General features: G+C 42.0%; 1 protein-coding gene and 1 pseudogene across 1 annotated transcript; one reads left to right on the top strand and one right to left on the bottom strand.

The window, feature by feature from the left end:
• Positions 1-717: 717 nt before the first annotated feature.
• On the bottom strand, positions 718-18,737 carry LOC149289525 (ras-related protein Rab-3A). Its single transcript, XM_089490647.1, has 4 exons — positions 18,498-18,737; positions 5,218-5,336; positions 3,457-3,581; positions 718-908 (listed from the first exon to the last, which is right to left on the bottom strand). Exons 1-4 carry the CDS (start codon positions 18,723-18,725, stop codon positions 718-720), a joined length of 663 nt encoding a protein of 220 aa, XP_089346773.1. The 5' UTR covers positions 18,726-18,737.
• On the top strand, positions 12,097-13,534 carry LOC149289526 (glycerol kinase pseudogene; annotated as a pseudogene).
• Positions 18,738-21,715: the final 2,978 nt, after the last annotated feature.

Raw genomic sequence — 21,715 nt, 5'->3', positions numbered from 1 at the left:
CAATAGTCATTAGCAATTGTCACTGACAACACCATAAATGAAACTTGTATATCTCTCTATATATAATTTATACACACACACACACACACACACACACCACAAATACCTGGTATTAAATATCCAAACCAGATAATACATGCATAATCCATTCCTTCACAGCCCTTTTCAATGCTTTTGCACAAGGCTTGAGGCTTCAATAGTAAATATTAACTTATAACCGCATAGCAGTGTTAATGAGCCTAGTAAGAATCATAGCCTTTTAGGACACCGTTATTTGTACCATTTATGTTTAAACTTGCAGACATTATATTGCATTTTCAGCAATGTAACAATGATAGTAATTATCTGCACAGGTTTTCTTGCACATTACCTAGAACCTAAAAGTAGGCCATTTCCCTAACACAAGATGTCAGAAATGGAATTTCTCCAATCATTTCTCTGGTATACCCACTCAGTGCTATAACTCTTATTCATGTTATATATATATATATATATATATATATATATATATATTTAGACATTTTTTTCTCCATCAGCCACTCAGATTTACCTGTCTTTGCTACACAGATTGTAACTTAAAAGGTTGTAACAGATAGAGAGCCATATCTGGATGATATGCAGGTTTCAAGATTAGTGAGGGAAAGGTCACCACTCTACAGGAGGTAGGGGATATGGGCGTGGAAAGGTGTACATATGTGGACAAGGGAAGTTTTTTGTCTAGCAGGCACAGTCCTGATGTGGTGGGGCCTGCTGGTCGGTGAGCTGCGGTCCTTGTTTAGCTCCGGTGACTGCTGGATCAGCGGTGTCCAAGCTTTCAGACATTTTTTCGCAGATAATGTCCACCAGACGTTCAAAAGTCTGCTTCACGTTGATGTTGTCTTTGGCACTGGCTTCAAAGAATTCAAAACCTACAGAATGATAAAAGGTGTTGGGTACAAGAAAAGGGGAATGAAAACCTGTTTTACGGTAATCCTTTGCAATAATAATTTCTGTCATGAACTGTCTGTTATTAAACCACCAATAACAGCAGACAACCACTACAAGGAAAAGAGAGTGGAAATATTGAGTACAAATGAATTAAGCTTCCCTCATATGTAGCCTTCTGAACAGCGCTCCTGTTGATGCTTCTATACTGTCTAAGACAATAGAAGGGGCACACTTAAATCCCCTTGATGGAGATTGGGCTGCATGTTGAGGGATTTGAGTGTGTTATTAAGCTCACAAAAGTGAGTACACCGCTCACATTTTTGAAAATATTTTATCTTTTCATGTGACAACGCTGAAGAAATGACACTCTGCTACAACGTAAAGTAGTGAGTGTACAGCCTGTATAACAGTGTAAATTTGCTGTTCTCTTAAAAATAACACACAGCCATTAATGTCTAAACCTTGGCAACAAAAGTGAGTACACACTTAAGTGGAAATGTCCAAATTTGGTCCAATTAGCCATTTCCCCTCCCCAGTGTCATGTGACTCAGTGATACAAGGTCTCAGGTGTGAATGGGGAGCAGGTATGTTAAATTTGGTGTTCTCTCTCATACTGGTCACTGGAAGTTCAACATGGCACCACATGGCAAAGATTTGAGGATCTGAAAAAAGAATTGTTGGCCTAGGGTATAAGAAGATTGCCAAGACCATGAAAATGAGCTGCAGCACAGTGGGAAAAACCATACAGCGGTTTCAGAGGGCAGGCTCTACTCGGAACAGGCCTCGCCATGGTCGACGAAAGAAGTTGAGTGCACATGCTCAGCGTCCTATCCAGAGGTTGTCTTTGGGAAATAGACGTATGAGTGCTGCCAGCATTGCTGCAGAAGTTGAAGGGGTGGGGGGCAGCCTGTGAGTGCTCAGACCTTACGCGGCACACAAATTGGTCTGCATGGCTGTCGACCCAGAAGGACGCCTCTTCTAAAGATGATGCACAAGAAAGCCCGCAAACAGTTTGCTGAAGACAAGCAGACTAAAGACATGGATTACTGGAACCATGTCCTGTGGTCCAATGAGACCAAGATTCACTTATTTGGTTCAGATGGTGTCAGGTGTGTGTGGCGGCAACCAGGTGAGGAGTACAAAGACAAGTGTGTCTTGCCTACAGTCAAGCATAGTGGTGGGAGTGTTACAGTCTGGGTCTGCATGAGTGCTGCCAGCACTGGGGAGCTACAGTTCATTGAGGGAACCATGAATGCCAACATGTACTGTGACATACTGAAGCAGAGAATGATCCCCCTCCCTTCGGAGAGTGGGCCACTGGGCAGTATTCCAACATGTTAACGACCCCAAACACACCTCCAAGACTACTGCCTTGCTAAAGAAGCTGAGGGTAAAGGTGATGAACTGGCCAAGCATGTCTCCAGACCTAAACCCTATTGTGCATCTGTGGGGCATCCTCAAACGGAAGGTGGGGGAGCGCAAGGTCTCTAACATGCACTAGCTCCGTGATGTCATCATGGAGGAGTGGAAGAGAACTCCAGTGGCAACCGGTGGAACTCTGGTGAAACTCACTTGTGTTGCCAAGGTTTTGACATTAACGGTGGTGTGTTGAGTTATTTTTAAGGGAACTGCAAATTTACACGGTTATACAGGCTGTACACTCACTACTTTACATTGTAGCAGAGTACGTAAGGGGGGAAAAAAAAAAGGTATATACAAAGTAAATCTTTATTAAACAATATGATTTAAATACATATAAAAATATATATATATAATAAAAAAGCATCTCGGCACCAAGACACATATAGGAAGGTACATATGAACAAGGGCACAGGACTACAGGAACTAGGATGGAGATACGTATCTATATAAAGGCACAAATAAGAAACACAAGGATGACCACAGCGATAAAGTAAAAAGGAACAAATGAAATAACATACAGCAATGGTGCATCGGTGCTCAAAAATTACTAACCAACCTAGAAACAAGGCTGAAAACAGCAAAAAGCCTGGTGATGAATGGTGCCAAGTCCAAACGTACGAACCCCAACGTACGTTTCGCTGCAATGAGCTTCGTCAGGGGGCCCCACGAAGCTTAATAAAGATTTACTTTGTATATACCTTTTTTCCTTACGTGCTTTCCTTGTAATAGGTTTTGGTGTTTATATACGTACAGTGCACGTACCTCTACCATTATTGGTAGTTTGTTAGTTTTTGGTGATTATTGTAGCAGAGTGTCGTCACATGAAAAGATATAATAAAATATTTACAAAAATGTGAGCGGTGTACTCACCTTTGTGAGATACTGTAGCTTTATTGATAATTTTGTCATCTTACTGTGCAATACAGCACTAGCTTGTGAGTACACTTCGGCTTTTCGTTATTTACTTTTTCTGTGTGGTTTACCATTCTTGCCTAATTTTCTTTTGGTGTGATTTTTCTGTTTTCTTTATCAACTGCCTAGAATATCCCCATTTACCAAAGAAAGCACAGGGCGCTATCCTAGTACAACCCACACACGTTACCTTACCTAAGTGCTCTGCTAGTTGTCTCCCACGTTCAGAAGAAACCACTCTCTCATCTTCCATGTCACATTTGTTCCCAACAAGTAAAACCTGAGCATTGTCCCAGGAATATGTCTTGATCTGAGTTGACCTAGGAAGTTTATTACAAAATACTTTCTTATCAAAACTGCATAGATGGACAATATTCTTAGTGCTATTGTCCCTACAAAAAAACTTCAGGATATTATTTTCAACACTTCAACAGCTGGTTAATATTTTCAATAAATAAGACTACTGGTAATATTTAATCTTTTACAAGACAATCTGAATATCCCAAAAAAAATTATCGGCCTTTAACTGGAATGGCTGGAAGCACTAGGAGTCTGATGCCATGTTGGGACTTAGTGGCTCCATCCACTTCCCAACCAGTTTGTGCCCCTACAATCCTATTTCACCTCCACTCCTCACAGGGAGAGGTAGACCTCCAGTGCTGGAAGGTATGCAGGTATGTTGGTATCATTTTGATTGAATTCACATCAACATACCTGGGGCAAATATCTTTTTAACCGCCTTACCCTGTGACTGTAATAATTATAAACACTGATGTTACTACCCCATTTGAATCGGCACTGGGAGACAGGAGCGTATCAGGGATCACGCAACGTCACATGACCCTGCAGTGAAACCAAGGCTGCTCGCACAGCAAGCTGCAGGAACGGCAAGAGGTAAGTGGGGGAGGGAGGGAGGTGGGATGTATGTCTATATATATATATATAATGTATCTGTGTATATATGTGTCCAAGAATGGATGGGTGTATGTGTGCAAGCATGGATGTGTACTTGTGTGTGTAAGCGTGTAAGCATGGATGTATAATTGTATGTGTGTGTGCGCGTGTAAGCATGGATGCGTAATTGTGTGTGTAAGCATGCATGTGTAATTGTGTGTACGTCTGTAAGCATGCATGTGTAATTGTGTGTGTAAGCATGGATGTGTAATTGTGTGTGTGTCTGCGAGGGGGTAGGCAAGGATGTGTAATTGTGTGTTGGGGTAAGCATGGATGTGTAATTGTGTGTGTGTTTGTGGGGGTAAGCATGGATGTGTAATTGGGGGGGGTAAGCATGGATGTGTAATTGTGTGTTTGTGTAAGCATCGATGTGTAATTGCATGTGTAAGTGGGGTGAGGTGTGTTAGTGAGTATGAGTGTGTTTACATATGTTGTATGTTGGAAGGGGGGGGGCAAAGAAGACACAGACCAGTTGCGTGGGGGCAATGATGGCCCAGACCAGTTAGGGGGTCAGGGGGGAATTGTTGCACCAGGGCCCCATGGTTTCTAGTTATGCCCCCGATTATAAATTTATTTGTAGAGAGAAGGCCCATTTGGGTTTGGATACATTAAATCATGGATAAATATTTGCTTGATTCTGTGGTGCTGTCTCATATCTCCCTCGGTTCTATGCTTAACCTGGTACATGATAATTTAAAAAAAAGTTTACAGAAGATGCCAACACTGTGGGTCCTAAATAGTATATGTGAAGCAGGTTGTGTCAAGAGGGCAGACTCCCGATCTTATCTAACTTAATCCGTGCTGCCCAACATCAAGTCGAATAGGTTTTTTCTTTTCTCGGTGAGGTTCTAGGTTAGCAATAACCTAAGGGTGCAGAGAGACTTCTTAATTAGTAACTGGATAATGTCATCATTGTGCCTTAAAGTCTCAGAGACCGGAGCCATGAATTAGTCACTATATTAGTGGGAAAAAGTACGTTATTAAGGCTGTTTGAGAACTCACCAATCCTGGACCGCATTGAAAGACTCTTCATTGGTAATATCATACATCAGGATAAATCCCATTGCTCCCCTATAGTATGCTGTGGTGATTGTCCTGTACCTCTCCTGGCCTGCAGTGTCCTGCAAAAACATCCATTCAAAAGAAAACAGGACATACTTGTAAATTGTGTTTTGTATGATCACTAACTTAAAAGACCTATGCTCTATCTAGTGAAGATAGTAAACTAAAGGTGATACCAAGGCATGACGTTTTATATTACCTACCAGATGCAGTGGCTTTACCATTTCAGATACCTTATTCACAGTTAAGACACCAATTTTTGCAGCACTTCACTCTTCTATAAGTTAATGACTAATGTGAAATAATTGATAACTAATGGAGAGAGTCAAAACAGTTCTCTGCCAAATGACAGCCTCTTTTTATTTTAAATATGGAAGAACAAACTCTCTTAAAATAAATTAATATATAGCAAAATGTATCTCAATCCAGCAGTTGCACCAAAACATCTCTTCCTTTAACTATACATTTAACTTTCTTTACCCGACAGCCCGCAATAGATATTGTATGTAAATCTGTATCAGAATCAGTGTCTTACTGAACATATATGAAGTTTACATCATCACATGGAAGACACAACTTAGTATGTATACAGACAAAGAAAAGGAATCCCAGCGCTCCAAACAGCTTCCAGTGTCTAGGACACTTTAGTAAGCAAGAACAAACAATAGCAACGTTTCGGCCTTGACAAAGGAGACCTGCCACACATCTTCGGCCTTCTTGAATCCGGCACTTTCCTGTGAAGGCATGGTGAAGGGGGTGCAGTGAGGCGCCCAGCGAGGTTATTTAACATGCAGGAAAGCATAGGGTGCCAGATTCACAATTGCAACCCTGGCAGTTTTTACCCTTGTCCTGCAAAACCCTGGGCCCCAGGAATTGGTTTCTAGAGATCATGGCGACCTGGTGCCCAATGTTATCGAGAACTGGACTACACCCAGAGAAAAATCTCTTCCTTAAAAATAAACATCTAGATACACTATGACTAAAAGTATGTGGACACCCATCCTAATTAATGAGTTTAGGTGTTTCAGCAATACCCATTGCTAAGGTGTATAAAATCAAGCACATTGGAGATGACATGCCTAAGACAAACATTTGATGTGGCATGGGTCATATTGAAGACCTCAGTAACTTTAAAATGTGGCACTGCCAGCCACATGTCAGTTTAGGAAATTTCTGCTCTGATAGATCTGCCCTGGTTATTATTGTGAAGTAGAAGCATCTAGGAGTAAGACCAGCTCAGCCAGAAAGTGGTAGACCACACATGCTCACAGAGAGGGCTTCCTGAGTGCTGAAGCGTGTACCATGTAAAAATCTTGTCATTCATTACAGAGTTCAAAACTGCCTTTAGAAACAACATCAGCACAATCACTGTGCATCTGGAGCTTCATGAAACCTTTTTGAGCAGCTGCAGTGACTGCAATAAAACCTTGCCTGGTGGACAGAAGAGGGGAGTTTTGTTTGAGGGCTGGAAGCAGCAAGGATTGCTATGCAACAAAGTGACAGTCTAAAAGGTTGGCGAGGTCTGCGTTCTGTTTAGACTAGACCCCAATTAGTAAGGGACATCTACGTTAGTAAGAGCTCAGATGAGCTAGGATTTTGCTTGTAGGGATTTTGGGATGTATGCTTCTGTTACCGACTGCTGATGTGGATTATACAATAAACTGGCTTCTTGTGCTTCTATATAGCTGTTCCATATAACTATTCTTGTATACACAGAACACCGTTGTGAAGATAAGATTGCATAAATCTTTCAGAAGACCACAGATATGCTGCAGAATTACATTATTTTCCAAGATGACAGATATATCTTTCTTATCAATCTAAAGCAAAACATTATTACAGTGCCACAGTCATGCAAGAGCCTTGAACAAAAAATAAACCTTGGGTTATAACAAACACTGTAATCCAGTTCCACACAGAGCACTAAAAAGATCGTAGACCCTAATATGTGTTTGTTGCACTCAACCCTCTAACTGCAAAACTGGTGTATAAAACGTTCATGTTTTTAGGAAGAAAGCTGTTAACATTAACTTACCTATATCACTGGGAATAAACAATGCTAATTGCTTTAGAAATTAGAGAATTCATTAGCAATGTCCATTTTTTTAATTAAACAGTCAATGTTGATATTCATATGCAAAAACATATACAGCGATGCTAGTTATACTGCTAACGCTATAGTAAAGTATGTAGGATTTTCTGCAAGATAAAGTTTGGAGATGTTTTATTAACAATAGTTTCTAATCAATCTCCAAAGTTACAAGAATGATTAAAGGCCCTACTGATTTCTTAGTTACTACTCTCCATTAGACTTTAGTTTCCTGCCCATTCAGTTCAGATAAAAAAGTCAGAGGGCATTTTACCTTTGGAAACAAAATTCATCATAACTCATTCTATCATAGTCTTTCACACGTTCTACCACATTCATTCATGTCCTTTCACTCTAACACTCTCTCTCTCTCTCTCTCTCTGTGTGAATGTCCCTGTCCCCGTCTCGTTGCCATGCAGCGCCACCAAGGGGCAGAGCCACAGGAACAGCCTCTCCACCATTCTGCCAATTGGGGAGATGGTGTTTCCAGAGGCTCCATTCATTCACAGAGAAGCCACGTCCACGAAAAAGCAGACGAAGCCCCAATGAGCAGTGACGGAAGAAAGAGAAGAAAAAGAAGATGCAAGAGAGTGAGCGGAGCTGCGCAGTAAAGAGACATGGACTTGCAAGCAGTTGGCAGAGAAGGTAGGGACACATTTAGAGGGAGTTAATGGGAACATAAAAAGCATGAGCAAGAGTGAAAATCAACAAAATTTCAAATGAAGACCAAGCAAAAAGGTCCCACTTTTGATTGTTTTAGTGCGGGTCCCTCCTCCTTTTTGGGGATTCATACAAATTGACACATTATAGTTTGAGATGCTTCATATTTTTAACATGCACATATTGTGCAGGTTTGACCCACTTATTCCACTCTGCTACAAACTTAAACCAACTTTGCCCTTAACAAATAGGTCCATATACAGTATCTCACAAAAGGGAGTACACTCACATTTTTGTAAATATTTTATTATATCTTTTATATCTCTGCTACAATGTAAAGTACTGAGTGTACAGCCTGTATAACAGTGTGGATGTGATGTCCCCTCAAAATAACACACAGCCATTAATATCTAAACCTTGGCAACAAAAGTGAGTACAGCCCTAAGTGGAAATGCCCAAATTGGGCCCAATTAGCCATTTCCCCTCCCGGTGTCATGTGACTCGTTATTGTTATAAGGTCCCAGGTGTGAATGGGGAGCAGTTAAATTTGGTGTTATTTCTCTCTCTCACACTCTCTCATACTGGTTACTGGAAGTTCAACATGGCACCACATGGCAAAAAACTCTGAGGATCTGAAAAAAAGAATTGTTGCGCTACATAAAGAAGGCCTGGGGTATAAGAAGATTGCCAAGACCCTGAAACTGAGCTGCAGCGTGGTGGGGATGACTGTACAGCGGTTTCACAGGACAGGTTCCACTCAGAACAGGCTCCGCCTTGGTCGACCAAAGAAGTTGAGTGCACGTGCTCAGCATCAAATCCAGAGGTTGTCTTTGGGAAATAGAGATAGGAGTGCTATCACCATTGCTGCAGAGGTTGAAGGGGTGGGGGGTCAGACTGTCAGTGCTCAGACCGTACGCCACACACTGCATCACATTGGTCTGCATGGCTGTCGTCCCAGAAGGAAGCCTCTTCTAAAGATGATGCACAAGAAAGCCAGCAAACAGTTTGCTGAAGACAAGCAGACTAAGGACATGGATTACTGGAACCATGTCCTGTGGTCCGATGAGACCAAGATAAACTTATTTGGTTCAGATGGTGTCAGACGTGTGGCGGCAACCAGGTGAGGAGTACACAGACAAGTGTGTTTTGCCTACAGTAAAGTATGGTGGTGGGAGTGTCATGGTCTGGGCCTGCATGAGTGATCCCGGCACCAGGGAGCTACAGTTCATTGAGGGAACCATGAATGCCAACATGTACTGTGACATACTGAAGCAGAGCATGATTCCCTCCCTTCAGAGACTGGGCCGCAGGCCAGTATTCCAACATGGCAACGACCCCAAACACACCTCCAAGACGACCACTGCCTTGCTAAAGAAGCTGAGGGTAAAGGTGAGGGACTGGCCAAGCATATCTCCAGACCTTAACCCTATTGAGCATCTGTGGGGCATCTTCAAGTGGAAAGTGGGGGAGCGCGAGGTCTCTAACATCCACCAGCTCTGTGGTGTCGTCATGGAGTGGAAGAGAACTCCAGTGGCAACCTGTGAAGCTCCGTTGAACTCCATGCCCAAAAGGGTTAAGGCAGTGCTAGAAAATAATGGTGGCCACACAAAATAGACACTTTGGGCCAAATTTGGACATTTCCACTTAGGGGTGTACTCATGTGTGTTGAGTTATTTTGAGGGGACAGCAAATGTACACTGTTATACAGGCTGTACACTACTTTACATTGTAGCAGAGTGTAATTTCTTCAGTGTTGTCACATGAAAAGATATAACATATTTACAAAAATGTGTGGGGGTGTACTCACTTTTGTGAGATACCGTATATTCTTATGTATTTCCACCATCCACATTTTTATCCTTTCCTCAATGTGTGGGGATCTGCAACAGACCTTACATGACAGCTGCTGTCAAGATGTATGAAGAAGCAACAGCTAAAAAAATCTACTGGTGGGATATTTTTCAGCGTGTGTTCTTAAGGACAAAAAATATATCATCTAAATCTGCCAATTAAATTGGCCAATGGATCAAAGAACCTCCCACAATCAAGCTGCTTCTTAATTCAGCTTCAAACGGGCAGATTTAACTGCAGGAATATTTTATTTATCAAGATGGAACACAACATGCAGTATTACTTCCCAGGCTGGTCCTATATAGAGTGAAATCACGTAGTCCTTTCTCCAAAACCAAACTATAGTAATGAGATCAGTAAATACTCTTGTGTTGTATAGTTTGATATAGTAAAAATTCAATTTCTATTATCATTTCATTGGGACACCAGTGCTGATGCACAAGCCCTTTGTGCATAAGAGCTCCCTGTAGCCACTGTATTCATACAACTGCACGTTGATATTGCCGATTTCCTATAGCCATCCTATAGCCATCTCTGTCAAATGTATTAATCCATAAGTAATATAACCCTTGACATTTATATACTTTAAAAAGGTACGGCTGGACGTCTTAGGAGCCACGGAACAGATAAATCTCTATAGCCGATTTTCAGCAGTAACATTTAAAAGCCTTGGATCTTGTCAGTGTCACACAAAAAAAAACAAATTAGACAGGGTTATAGTAATGCAACCGTTCCCAGTTTAGTACGTTTTAGGAAAATAAATACAGTATGAAGAAAAGTTTTGCACTGACTGCCAAAAAAAAGAAAAGTGGTCTAATAAGTAGTAATCTGCCAGAGACCATGTTTCACCTACAGTTTTAGATGTGTGTCACTTTTAAATAACGTTTTTAAACCAAAACTCTACTCTGTATCCAGTAGATACAAGAGCCAATACACACCAAATCATGCAATTCATTTGCACTATATAGCCACCAAAGCTGTGAGGTTGACAAAAGGTAGGGTGGTTAAGTATTTTGTTTCAAAGAAATAGGTAAAGTGAAATAAAAATAAATCAATAAAAAAACATGACTGTGTACAAAAACACATTGTTGCTTGTAATACAGGACACGTTGCCTAGAACTTTTATGCATCTGTGTGTTTTTTTTCTAAGGTGGGAGTACACAATTCTGTTGGTGTTCATCTGAGCTTGATCCACCGATTATATCACAGTACTTACAGAGGACAGTAGCCTCTAGGCGAGGGGTCAGATTTAGGGCAGCGTACAACCTGAATACATCACTAGTGGTGATAAGCCCTGCCTTATAGCCACAGTATATACGTCAGTATTTGCAGAGCAAGTAGTAAGCAACTAGAAAGTAGTAAGGATTGAGGTACATTCTGGCTGACCATAGGCCATAGTAAGAGGGCAAAGGCATAAGATATAGGAGGAAATGAGGGAAAGTAGCCAAAAAGTGAGTGGAATGCTGACGAATGCATATATCGTGGGCATGAGAGAATAGAGCTACTGTTAAATTGTACGACATAAGTGCACCGTAGCCAGAAAATGATATCTACACGAGCTGTCCTCTCCACACACGCATATACTCCATCCAGTATTTCACCATAATAAAAAAACCTTAATCTAAGGAGCTGTAATTCCACCCCAACCAGAAAATGGCTGAGGTTATGTTTTTTTATTGGTGGATTATTATTAATATACTAAGACGTTGCAAATGATCTGGAAAAATACCCCTCGTCTTATATTCAAGGTCATTTTATAATCCGACCTCAAATAGAGGTCTGACTATAAGACTAAGATCCAGATCCCCGCAGCGCTGCAGGGGACCTGGATCCTCCTCTCTGGCAGCCGGTGAACGCCTGCGCCATGCCCTTCCGCTAGGGCTTCTATGACCTTCCGGTGCTCAGTCTTACTCAGTCTGGGGATGCATTGGTAAATTGGGGGGAGGGCAGGTTGGCAAACAAAAGGAAATAAAAACAAATGCTTTTTTCTCAATCATTTTTTTGTTTAAACATGAAAAAATAGTTTATATGTGAATTAGCATTAACTAGTAAAACTTATTTTCCTATAGGGTATTCTTTTTTATCCCTAAATAATATTTAAATTTTGGGGGGTCATCTTATAATCGAATTGTCTTATAATCAGGCAAGTAAGGTACTTGCAACTAATTCCTAGACCTGATCCTTAATGGGTAAAGCACCATATTATGACCTCTAAGTACATGCGGTACCTGGGCACAGAAGGCTATGGAGAATGCACCAGCTTAGTACAGTCCTCCACAGTACTGGTTGGGGAAGCCAGGTATCTCTCTTGTAATCAACCCGTTGAGCAGTGGAAGACAAGGGAGTCTGATCATCCAAGCAAACAATGTGCCCCCGCTTTGGTGGCAGAGGGACTGATGAACCTGCCACTCTAGGCAAAATATGTTACTGCCCTGCCCCCTGTGCCCTCAACACCATGTTAACAAGTAATCAGAAAAAGTAGTGTGAATGTCATAGGCTGAATTATTTTACAGATCGCATAATATATATGTGACCATACTTTCGGGAAGTAACCTTAAAGAGACAATTTAGTTCCCCACACAGCCTCACCAAAGAAGAATGCATTTTAACCAGTGCATTTAAGCTACAGAACCATTTTTTCCAGGACAACATTTTTTTTCATAACACAGAGATGAAGCTGCTCATCTCTAAAAACTGCAACCAGTATGGCCGTGTCAAACATATTGATACTGGGACCCTAAGTAGGAGCTATAGATCAGGGCATAGGATCCACGCAGTTTCTGGTTTTCAATACGAAAACAGCAGAATTACTTATTAGATTTTGCAGTCTGTTTATGAATGTGTGGAGAAGACATGTAAGAAGCGTACCCAGCTCACCATTGACATCACCAGTAATAAAGCCACACAGAACTGTAGCAGTTTTTTTCACATACCAATGGACTTGCTTCCCAAAGTGAGGAGTTTCCCTGAAATCTACAGACTTATGAAATTCAAAGCATTGACTGGAGTACCGATATCCGTGTGTTTGGGAGATCAATCTGCTGCCTTAGCTGGACAACATGTGTTTCCAAGATGGGCAATCTAAAAACCAATATGGTACAGATTGTATCTTGCTGTGCAACACAGGTTTAAAGCCTATCTGAATATAGCCTTCTGACAACTGTGGGGTGCAAGCTTGGTCGAGACAAACCTGCTTCCAATGCACTTGAAGGTTCTGTGGCTATAGCAGGAGCTGTAGCTCGCTGGTTTAGAGATAACCTTGGTATTATGAAGACTACAGAAGAAGTGGAAAATTCTGCTGCTCATGCAGGGACATCCTATGGCTGCTACTCTTTTCCTGCATTGTTAGTATTTTATGCACCTTACTGGAGAACAAGTGCCAAAAGCATCATCTGTGGTCTCGCTCAATTCACTTACAAGAACCATATTACCTTTGCTGCTCTGGAGCAGATTAAAGACTGCGGTATCCCTCTAAACCAACTTCAAGTTGATCGGGTTGTGACCAACAATAAAATTATCATGCAATTGCAGGCTAACGTCTTGTGCATCCCAGTAGCAAAACCTTCAATGCTTGAAACAGCACTTGGACCTGCTGTGCCTGCAGGAGGAACTGGTGCCTGGAGCCAGAACCCTGGAGATTTTACAGCAGTGACTTGAATTTTGCAATGCCTAGTAGAAAAAAGGCAGTGATGAAACCTCCAAGCCCTCCTCCAACGGGAATAGTGACAGTAGTATCTATACTAGTCTGCCCCTGGACTTTTATATATAGTGGCTAACGTGGTAATGTATATCACAAGTCCTGAAATAGTGGAAGGGTTATAACTTTTAACCATTGAATGGTTCCATGGGATTAATGGATTTGTCTGTAAGAAGAAGGGATTTAGTGTCTACATAGTCACACAAAACCCGACTACAACTAGACTGTATGGAGCCCAAATCCATTTGTACTCTGTGGAAAGAATTCTAAACGCCATGATTTTCACTAGATGTCTTATGTGGATTGATTTGCACATGGACATTCTTAATCAGATCCTCAAAATAATATGACATTATGTTGACGTTATGTTGATACAAAACAAAGTGATTTTGGTGAAATATTAAGGGGAAAAAAAAAACAAGCCCAAAACATTTATTCACACTTTTTCCAGTAGTACAAATGGAAAAAATACCAAAAGTATATTCATTAGATTACACTGATTTGAAAAAAGAATTAAAATTAATCTAAAAACAAACTCCATTTGTAGTTCTAATTCACTTATACAAATTGAGCCGATATAATATTACAACAGCTGCCACATAGCCATGATAAGGTCCACAACTCTAGCACATGCAGTCAATACCAATCAAATTCAATAATGCCTAATATACGGTAGTACCTGAACTACTCTGTTTTTAGCAATAACACTTACACTAGCAACTGGAAGAATCATAATTGCACAATGAGAAAAAAACAAGGCACTACAAGTCAAACACATGAATGGTAATTAAGGCTGCAACAACTAATAGATAAAATCAATAATGAAAATTGTTGACAACGAATTTCATTATCGATTAGTTGCAGCAGCTCCTACCTACAGTTCCTCCCTGCAGTCACTGCCGATTGGCCCACACACTTCCTTCTTCCAGTCCCTCCCTGCAGTCTGCAAGGAGGGACAGAGAGAAAGGGGTGGGGCCTATCAAAAGTGACTGCAGGGAGGGACAGGGAGCCATAAAGGGGTGGGGCCAAGGTGCCGATTGGCCCCGCCCCTTTTCCGATACCATCCTAATGGCTGAAGAACTCATCTAACTGGTGAGTATAAAATTAATATTTGGGCTACTGAAAGTTAGGGGCAGTTATAGTTAGTGGGGTGTTTAGGGTTAATTTAGGACCAGTTATAGTTAGTGGGGTGTTTAGGGTTAATTGTGGTTGATGGGGTCTTCAGGGTTAATTTAGGGGCAGTCGTGGTTGATGGGGTGTTTAGGGTTAGTTTAGGGGTAGGTGTGGTTAATGGGGTGTTTAGGGTTAATTTAGGGGCGGTTATAGTTAATGGGGTGTTTAGGGTTAATTTAGGGGCGGTTGTGGTTGATGGGGTCTTCAGGGTTAATTAAGGGGCAGTTGTGGTTGATGAGGTCTTCTCTTCAGGGTTAATTTAATGCTGAGGACTGAGGGTTAATTTAATTAATTAAATAAGGTTAACTTAAGGTGCAGTTAGAGGTAAAGGGGGGCAAACTGAGGGGAATCTAAATCCTGGGGGCACTGAAGATTAATGCTGTATTTATCTATAAAAGTATTGCATCTGTGAACGAGTCTGCAAATATATGAGTGGACTATGGGATATCAGGGGGGTATACGGCATACCTGGGGAAGATGGAGTGATGTATCTGGGGGTATAAGGCATATAGGGTATATAAGGCATATGTGGGAAGCAGAGTGGCATATCTCGGGGTATGTGGCATATCTGGGAGGCAGTGTGGCAAGCCTGGGCTCAAATGTGCATAACTGGGGGGGGGGGCAGGATGGGAAATAAAAACAAGAAATGCATTTTTTCCAAAGTTTTTTTATTCTGCCGTTTGTTTTTTACATCCTATGTTACTTTATTATTTTAAATAAATGAAAAATGTACAATTTTTTTATCCGATTAATCCCTTCGTGACAAAGGCTGATTTTACTTTTTGTACCCTTTGGGACAATGGCCGTTTTAACATTTCTGTGCTGCTCGTGTTTAGCTGTAATTTTCTTCTTTCCCGTTTACTGAACCCACACAAGTTATATATTGTTTTTTTCAGGACAAGAAGGGCTTTCTAGATGGCATTGTTTTGATTGTATCATATTATTTACTATTAAAAAAGTATAAAATATGGTGAAAAATTTAGAAAAAAATGACTTTCTAACTTTTAGTTGAAAAATCTTTTACTCATCTTTAAAAAGGTAATGAAAAAACTTGCTAAATAAATTCTACTATTTGTCCTGAGTTTAGAAATACCCAATGTTTTTATGTTTTTTTGCTTTTTTCTACACGTTATGGGGCAATGAGTACAGGTAGCGTTTTGCTATTTCAAAGCCATTTTTTCCAAATCTGGTAATTCTTCCCCCCATGTGCCATTTCGGGTATCTTTGAAGCTGGCCAATGCAATTTACCCCATCAAATCATATATTTTTGAAAACTAGACACCCCAGGGTATTCCAAATGCTAGTATTTTAACTCTTTCCATGCACCATATCTACCACCAGTCTTTGTCAAACTTTGTGGTAGTCATTTTTTTGCATTTGTTTTTTCACACACATTTTACTTCAGGTATGAATAAACAGGTTCTGGTATATGTCTCTATCATAAAACACCCCAATATGTGTTCAGCAACATCTCCTGAGTACAGCGATACCTCACATGAATGATTTTGCCTGGCTGTTTGGGGGGGGGGAGGGCCACATTTGGGGCATGCGCATTTTTCAAAGTTGAACTTTGGCATTTGGGGATCCACTGCCCATGCCCTATTTGGTACATCTTTGAGCTGGGCCATTTCAGTGTGCCCAATAAAACCATATATTTTTGAAAACTAGACACCCCATGGTATTTGCATGCACACATTTTACCACCAGCATTTTTTCAAAGTTGCAGTAGTATTTTTTTGTGTGTATTTTTCCCCCACACACCTACTTTATGTATGAATTTACAGCTCCTGGTATATGCCGCTGTCACACAGCACGCCAATATGTGTTCAGCAACATCTCCTGAGTACAGTGATACCCCACATGCATGGGTTTGTTATTTTGGGGGGGAACTAAAAGGCCACATTTGGGACGTGTGCATTTTTTTAAATTTTGTTTTGCCTTTTTTACATTTTTTTTTAACATTTTTTTTCAATTTGAAGGTTCCCCTGAGGGAAATTATTTTTACATTTTACTGGGTTTTTTTAAACTATTTTTTTCTAATTATTATTAATTTTATTTTATTTTTTAATTTATTTTTACTAATCACACTCTGATTAGAAAGCTGGGCTCCACTGACTTGCATGGCTGAATGCAGTACCTGTATTCAACCTGCAAGTGGAACCAGAGTTCTCTAGAGGGTCTAGAGACCTTCTAGCGAACTTTTTCATCTTTATTATTTTTTTTCCCTGGCCGCCGCCATCTGGCGGATGGTGAAGATTGCGTGCAGCTGTGACCGCTCTCCGGAGCGGTCACAGCCCGTCCTGGGGTAAGTGTTTGGCGTCGGTGAATGCCTCCTGATCGAGGCATTCCAGCGACACCATTTAAGTTTAGGAGGTGATCGTATGGCGGATGTTGACGCCCCGGGGGGGGGCAGACATGGCCCCTAGTGCCGATCGTGTGTTGCTGAATGCCCCGGGGGGGGGGGCAGACATGGCCCCTAGTGCCGATCGTGTGTTGCTGAATGCCTCGAGGTCGAGGCATTACAGCAACACCGTTTGGGTGCAGAAAGCGAACGTAGATCGCTTTCTGCACCTGTTTAAAGTCATGACGGTCCTGGCACGTCAATTGTTGTTAACCGTTTGTTTTCCGGTGACGTGCCCGGACCGTCAATTGTCATCAAGGGGTTAATGGAAAAAATAATCGGCCAACTAATCGATTATGAAAATAGTTAGTTAGTTGCAGCCCTAATGGTAATTAAATATCAATGTTTACGATACATGTGATCGGCATTTTAATGGGAGCTCAACATCAAGACATATATAGGAAGTGTACTCAAGTATGCTTTCAGTCAGTGGCGGAACTACCGGGGTCGCGACTGCGACCGGGCCCTGGAGTTCTGCCCGTCAGGGGGGCCCCAAGGGGTGCCGAGCAGTCGTTTTCAGCAACCGCTCGGCGCCCTTCTGTTTCCTCTGCTCCCTGCCGCCGCCTGCCTCAGCGTTACCCCGACTGCAGTGGTGGGAGCGTGAGGCGTCTGTCTCGGGTACCGGCGCTTCACACTGAGCACCGGCATATGTCATATGCCGGCGCTCAGCCGCGCGCACCGCGGCAGAGCAGCGAGACAGAGACCTCCCGCCCCCACCGCAGGACTGCACGGTAAGTGACCTACAAAGGGGGGTAGGGCCCAGGGCCCTGAGGCTTCTAGTTACGCCCCTGCTTTCAGTCTACACTTCCTGGTTCCAATAGGGGCAGTCAGGGAGGAGTTGTCATTTAATACTTCAAAAATGAATTAGGAAGAAATAGATGTAATGAAAGCTTTCTAAATGAACTTAGAATGGCAAAAGAACAAAAAGATACACAATAGATAAACTGGTATACAGAGAGAATAAGAAATAATAAAGTACACAGGGATCTAACTAGTCCACTGGGTTAACATACTATACTGTACCTAGCACATTATTGTAAAATGCCTAGACTCTGATCACTCTTGAAGATTTTATAAAAATCTGTTTAAGAGAAATACAAGCAGGGGATGTGCACATTTATATGTACTTCAAATTGAGCCTCACTAATAAGGCTTAAACAGAGATAGTATATTAAGTATTTTCATATTACAAAATATGTATTTTTCCAGGGACACAAGTAGCACCTAGAAATAAGCTTTGGAAAAATAAATATAAACAATACATTGTACATAGGGCAGTTCATTAATAAAAACTGCACTGATAAGGTTATGTGTAATGAGCAGGTTCAGCAGATAAATTGCAACCTTACCCATATCTGCAGTTTGATTCTTTTGTCATTCCTGTAAATGGTTTTTACTTTGAAATCTATTCCTACTGTGCTGACAAATGCTGGGGTGAAGGAGTCATCCGCATATCGGAAGAGAAAGGAGGTTTTGCCCACGCTGCTGTTCCCAATAATTAAGATCTTGAACATATAATCAAAGTTCTGGTCAGATGATTCTTTCTGCCCATAACGAGAGTCTGTAGCTGAAGCCATCTGTAGGGAAAGAAAGATACAATGATGAGTGGGAGAATGTGTAAATACAGTACTAACAATTTGCAGGCTTAGTGCTATGGCAACCAGACCTTCCAAAGTTGACATTGATCTAAACACATGAATATTAAGAGTTTTAAATCTTTATTGAAAAAAGAATACATAACCGTTGTAGGTGTTCTATAATCAATGTCAGCTTCCAGCAAACTTTAGCACATTTAACAAGACCCAAAACACCTGCTGGAACTAAGTTTACGTGCACATTCATTTATATCTATTTTTGTTTGGTAGGTTGGCAACCTTTTATACATACAATTGGTTATTTCTCCTTGAGCTTTTGGTTACAATAACTATATTGTAAGGCCCAGGGGCGTTGCAAGAATATTTATTTCACAAATTTTTAACTGTATGTCAACTGGAAAAGATAGAAATCTGGAAAAATAAATTAATTTAAATAAATAACATTTACTAAACAGATATGGTACAGCGTAATTACCACCACTATACACTGAGCGAGACATTGAAGGCAGTGGCGTCTGCTGTGCCCCCCCGTGTGCCCCCTCAATTGAAACGCCGTCTTTTTTTTTTTTTTCTTTTTTTTTAATAGGCGCGGAGCCTCAGGGCTGGCTTTAATGCCTGCAGCATCCGCAGTGGGCCGGCCGAACTGGCCGGAACACAGAGATGCCATTGCAGCCGATGTGGCTGTGACTCTTGAAGCGGCGGTTAGACACGCTGGCTGCTTTAAAATCATTAAGCGGCCAGCGTGCCTGCACAGTGCCGCCCAGTGTCCTGCTCCGTGTGACTCCGCCCCCTTGAGCGGCACGCCACATCGTCAATGTGATGGGTGGCTCAAGGGGGCGGAGTCACACGGAACAGTTCCTCGTGACAGGTAAAAGAGCACGTTGGAGGACAGCAGCAGTTAAGGATGGCAGCAAAAAGTATTAAAAAGATAAAAAAGTTGGGGAGCCATATTCAAAGGGGGGGACTGCATTGGGACAACAATTAAATACAAAATGGGGGTGGCTAGGGGGTATAAGTACACAAAAGGGTGGTTGGGTTCAATATACATGGGTCAGTTATTAACAATGCAAAGGGGGGCATCAATACACAAGGGAGGGAGGCTGGCTGGGGACATCACATAAATCAATACACAAGGGTGTTGGGGCATAATGCACAAAGGGGGCTGGCTGGGGGCAAAAATCCACATGGGGCAATACCCAAGGGTGTGGGGGGAAATACATTAAAACCAAAGGGGGGCTGGCTGGGGCATCAATACACAAAGGGAAAAAAAACAAACAAACAGCAAACCAGTGTGGAAAGCATTTTGGATGTGGGTGTCAGTGTGGCAGAGCCTGTCCTGGTGTGTGTGTGTGTGTTTGGCTGTCTGTGTGGCAGAGCCTGTCCTGGTGTGTGTGTGTGTGTGTGTGTGTGTGTTTGGGTGTCGGTGTGGCAGAGCCTGTCCTGGTGTGTGTGTGTGGGTGTTGATGTGGCAGGGCCTGTTCTGGTGTGTGTGTGTTTGGGTGTCGGTGTGGCAGAGCCTGTCCTGGAGTGTGTGTCTGGGTGTCGGTGTGGCAGAGCATGTCCTGGTGTGTGTGTCTGGGTGTCAGTGTGGCAGAGCCCGTCCTGGTATCTGTGTGGCAGAGCCTGTCCTGGTGTGTGTGTTTGGGTGTCGGTGTGGCAGACCCTGTCCTGGTGTGTGTGTTTGGGTGTCGGTGTGGCAGAGCCTGTACCGCTGTCAGGGTGGGCTGTTTGGGGACAAAATTGGCTCACACTGGGCTGTTTGGGGACAAAGTTGGCTCACTCTCCACTGTAATTTGTTAATGTTATCTTGTTGCTGGTCAGGTTCTATGTGGGCAGTGTGGACACCAGGGCTGGTGAGCTGCATCCTGTGAGCTATGCCTGTAATTTAGGGGGTTTTATCTATACTGTTAATGCTTAGTTGTTATGCGATTTCCAGTTGATTTGTAACAGCAAAGCTGGGTTTGTGTTTATTCTGTTGATCTGTATCTGCTATGCTATGCTTCCATACATTATTTATGTATACCTGCAAATATATTGGGTCCAATTTTTTCACTATAAAATATATTGGTTAACAGGGTCTAATATATATATATATTATATATATTATATATATATATATATATATATATACATACAGCAGGGGCAAATATTTATATATGTTTTGGCAGCAGGGGCAAATAGTGCAGCATAACCCCTATTACTATATACTAAGCCAGACACTGACGTGGTAGGCCTCTGCCCCTAAAACAGCCTGCCTGTGCCACCACTGCCCCTTTAGCAGCTTACTGTGCCACCGCTGCTCAACAAAACAGCCTGCCTGTGCCATAGCGGCCTCCCTAATCAGCCTGCCTGTGCCATAGCTGCACCCCTAATCAGCCTGCCTGTGCCACCTCTGCGGAAACTCTATTCCTTCTCCCCTTGCGCGCCACAGCAGTAAACTGCGGGCCTGTGTTATGCGGCCGTCAGGCCACCGGGCACCCCCCTGATGAGTGGCACCCGGGGCGGACCAACCCCCTCTAGGTACACTACTGGTAAGGCCTCTTAGATATTCCCAGAGGACCCGTTTCTAAACTCGTCTCATAACTGCTTTCAGTAGTAACTTGACAAAGGATATAAGGTCTACTGGCGTATTATGGTGTGAATAACTGTATTCATGATATATTTATGATGTTGGAATACATGAAAAATGTTCTGCTCTGATTAAAATTAATAACGGACCCTTTTGTTAACTTCTGGGCTGGTAGCCTCTTACAGTAAGCAGTTGCTAGTTCACACATATTAGATGTTATCAAATAACCAAGGAATGTGCTGCCATTTGAAAGCCATCTGTTGCGCCAGAAATTTCTATATTAAATTCTAAAGCATTCACATGAGAGTTAAAGCGAGTATGTTATCTCTATCTTACTTTGTAAGACCCCAGAGCAAATATTTACATAACTCAATTAGAACATTAAGAACTTGGAAGCAAAAAG

Source organism: Sceloporus occidentalis, unplaced genomic scaffold (genome assembly GCF_023333645.1).
Source record: "Sceloporus occidentalis isolate IW3139 unplaced genomic scaffold, rSceOcc1.0.p SCAF_45, whole genome shotgun sequence".
NCBI classification, from domain to species: Eukaryota; Metazoa; Chordata; class Lepidosauria; order Squamata; family Phrynosomatidae; genus Sceloporus; species Sceloporus occidentalis.
This window is presented reverse-complemented; position numbering and strand designations above follow the sequence as displayed.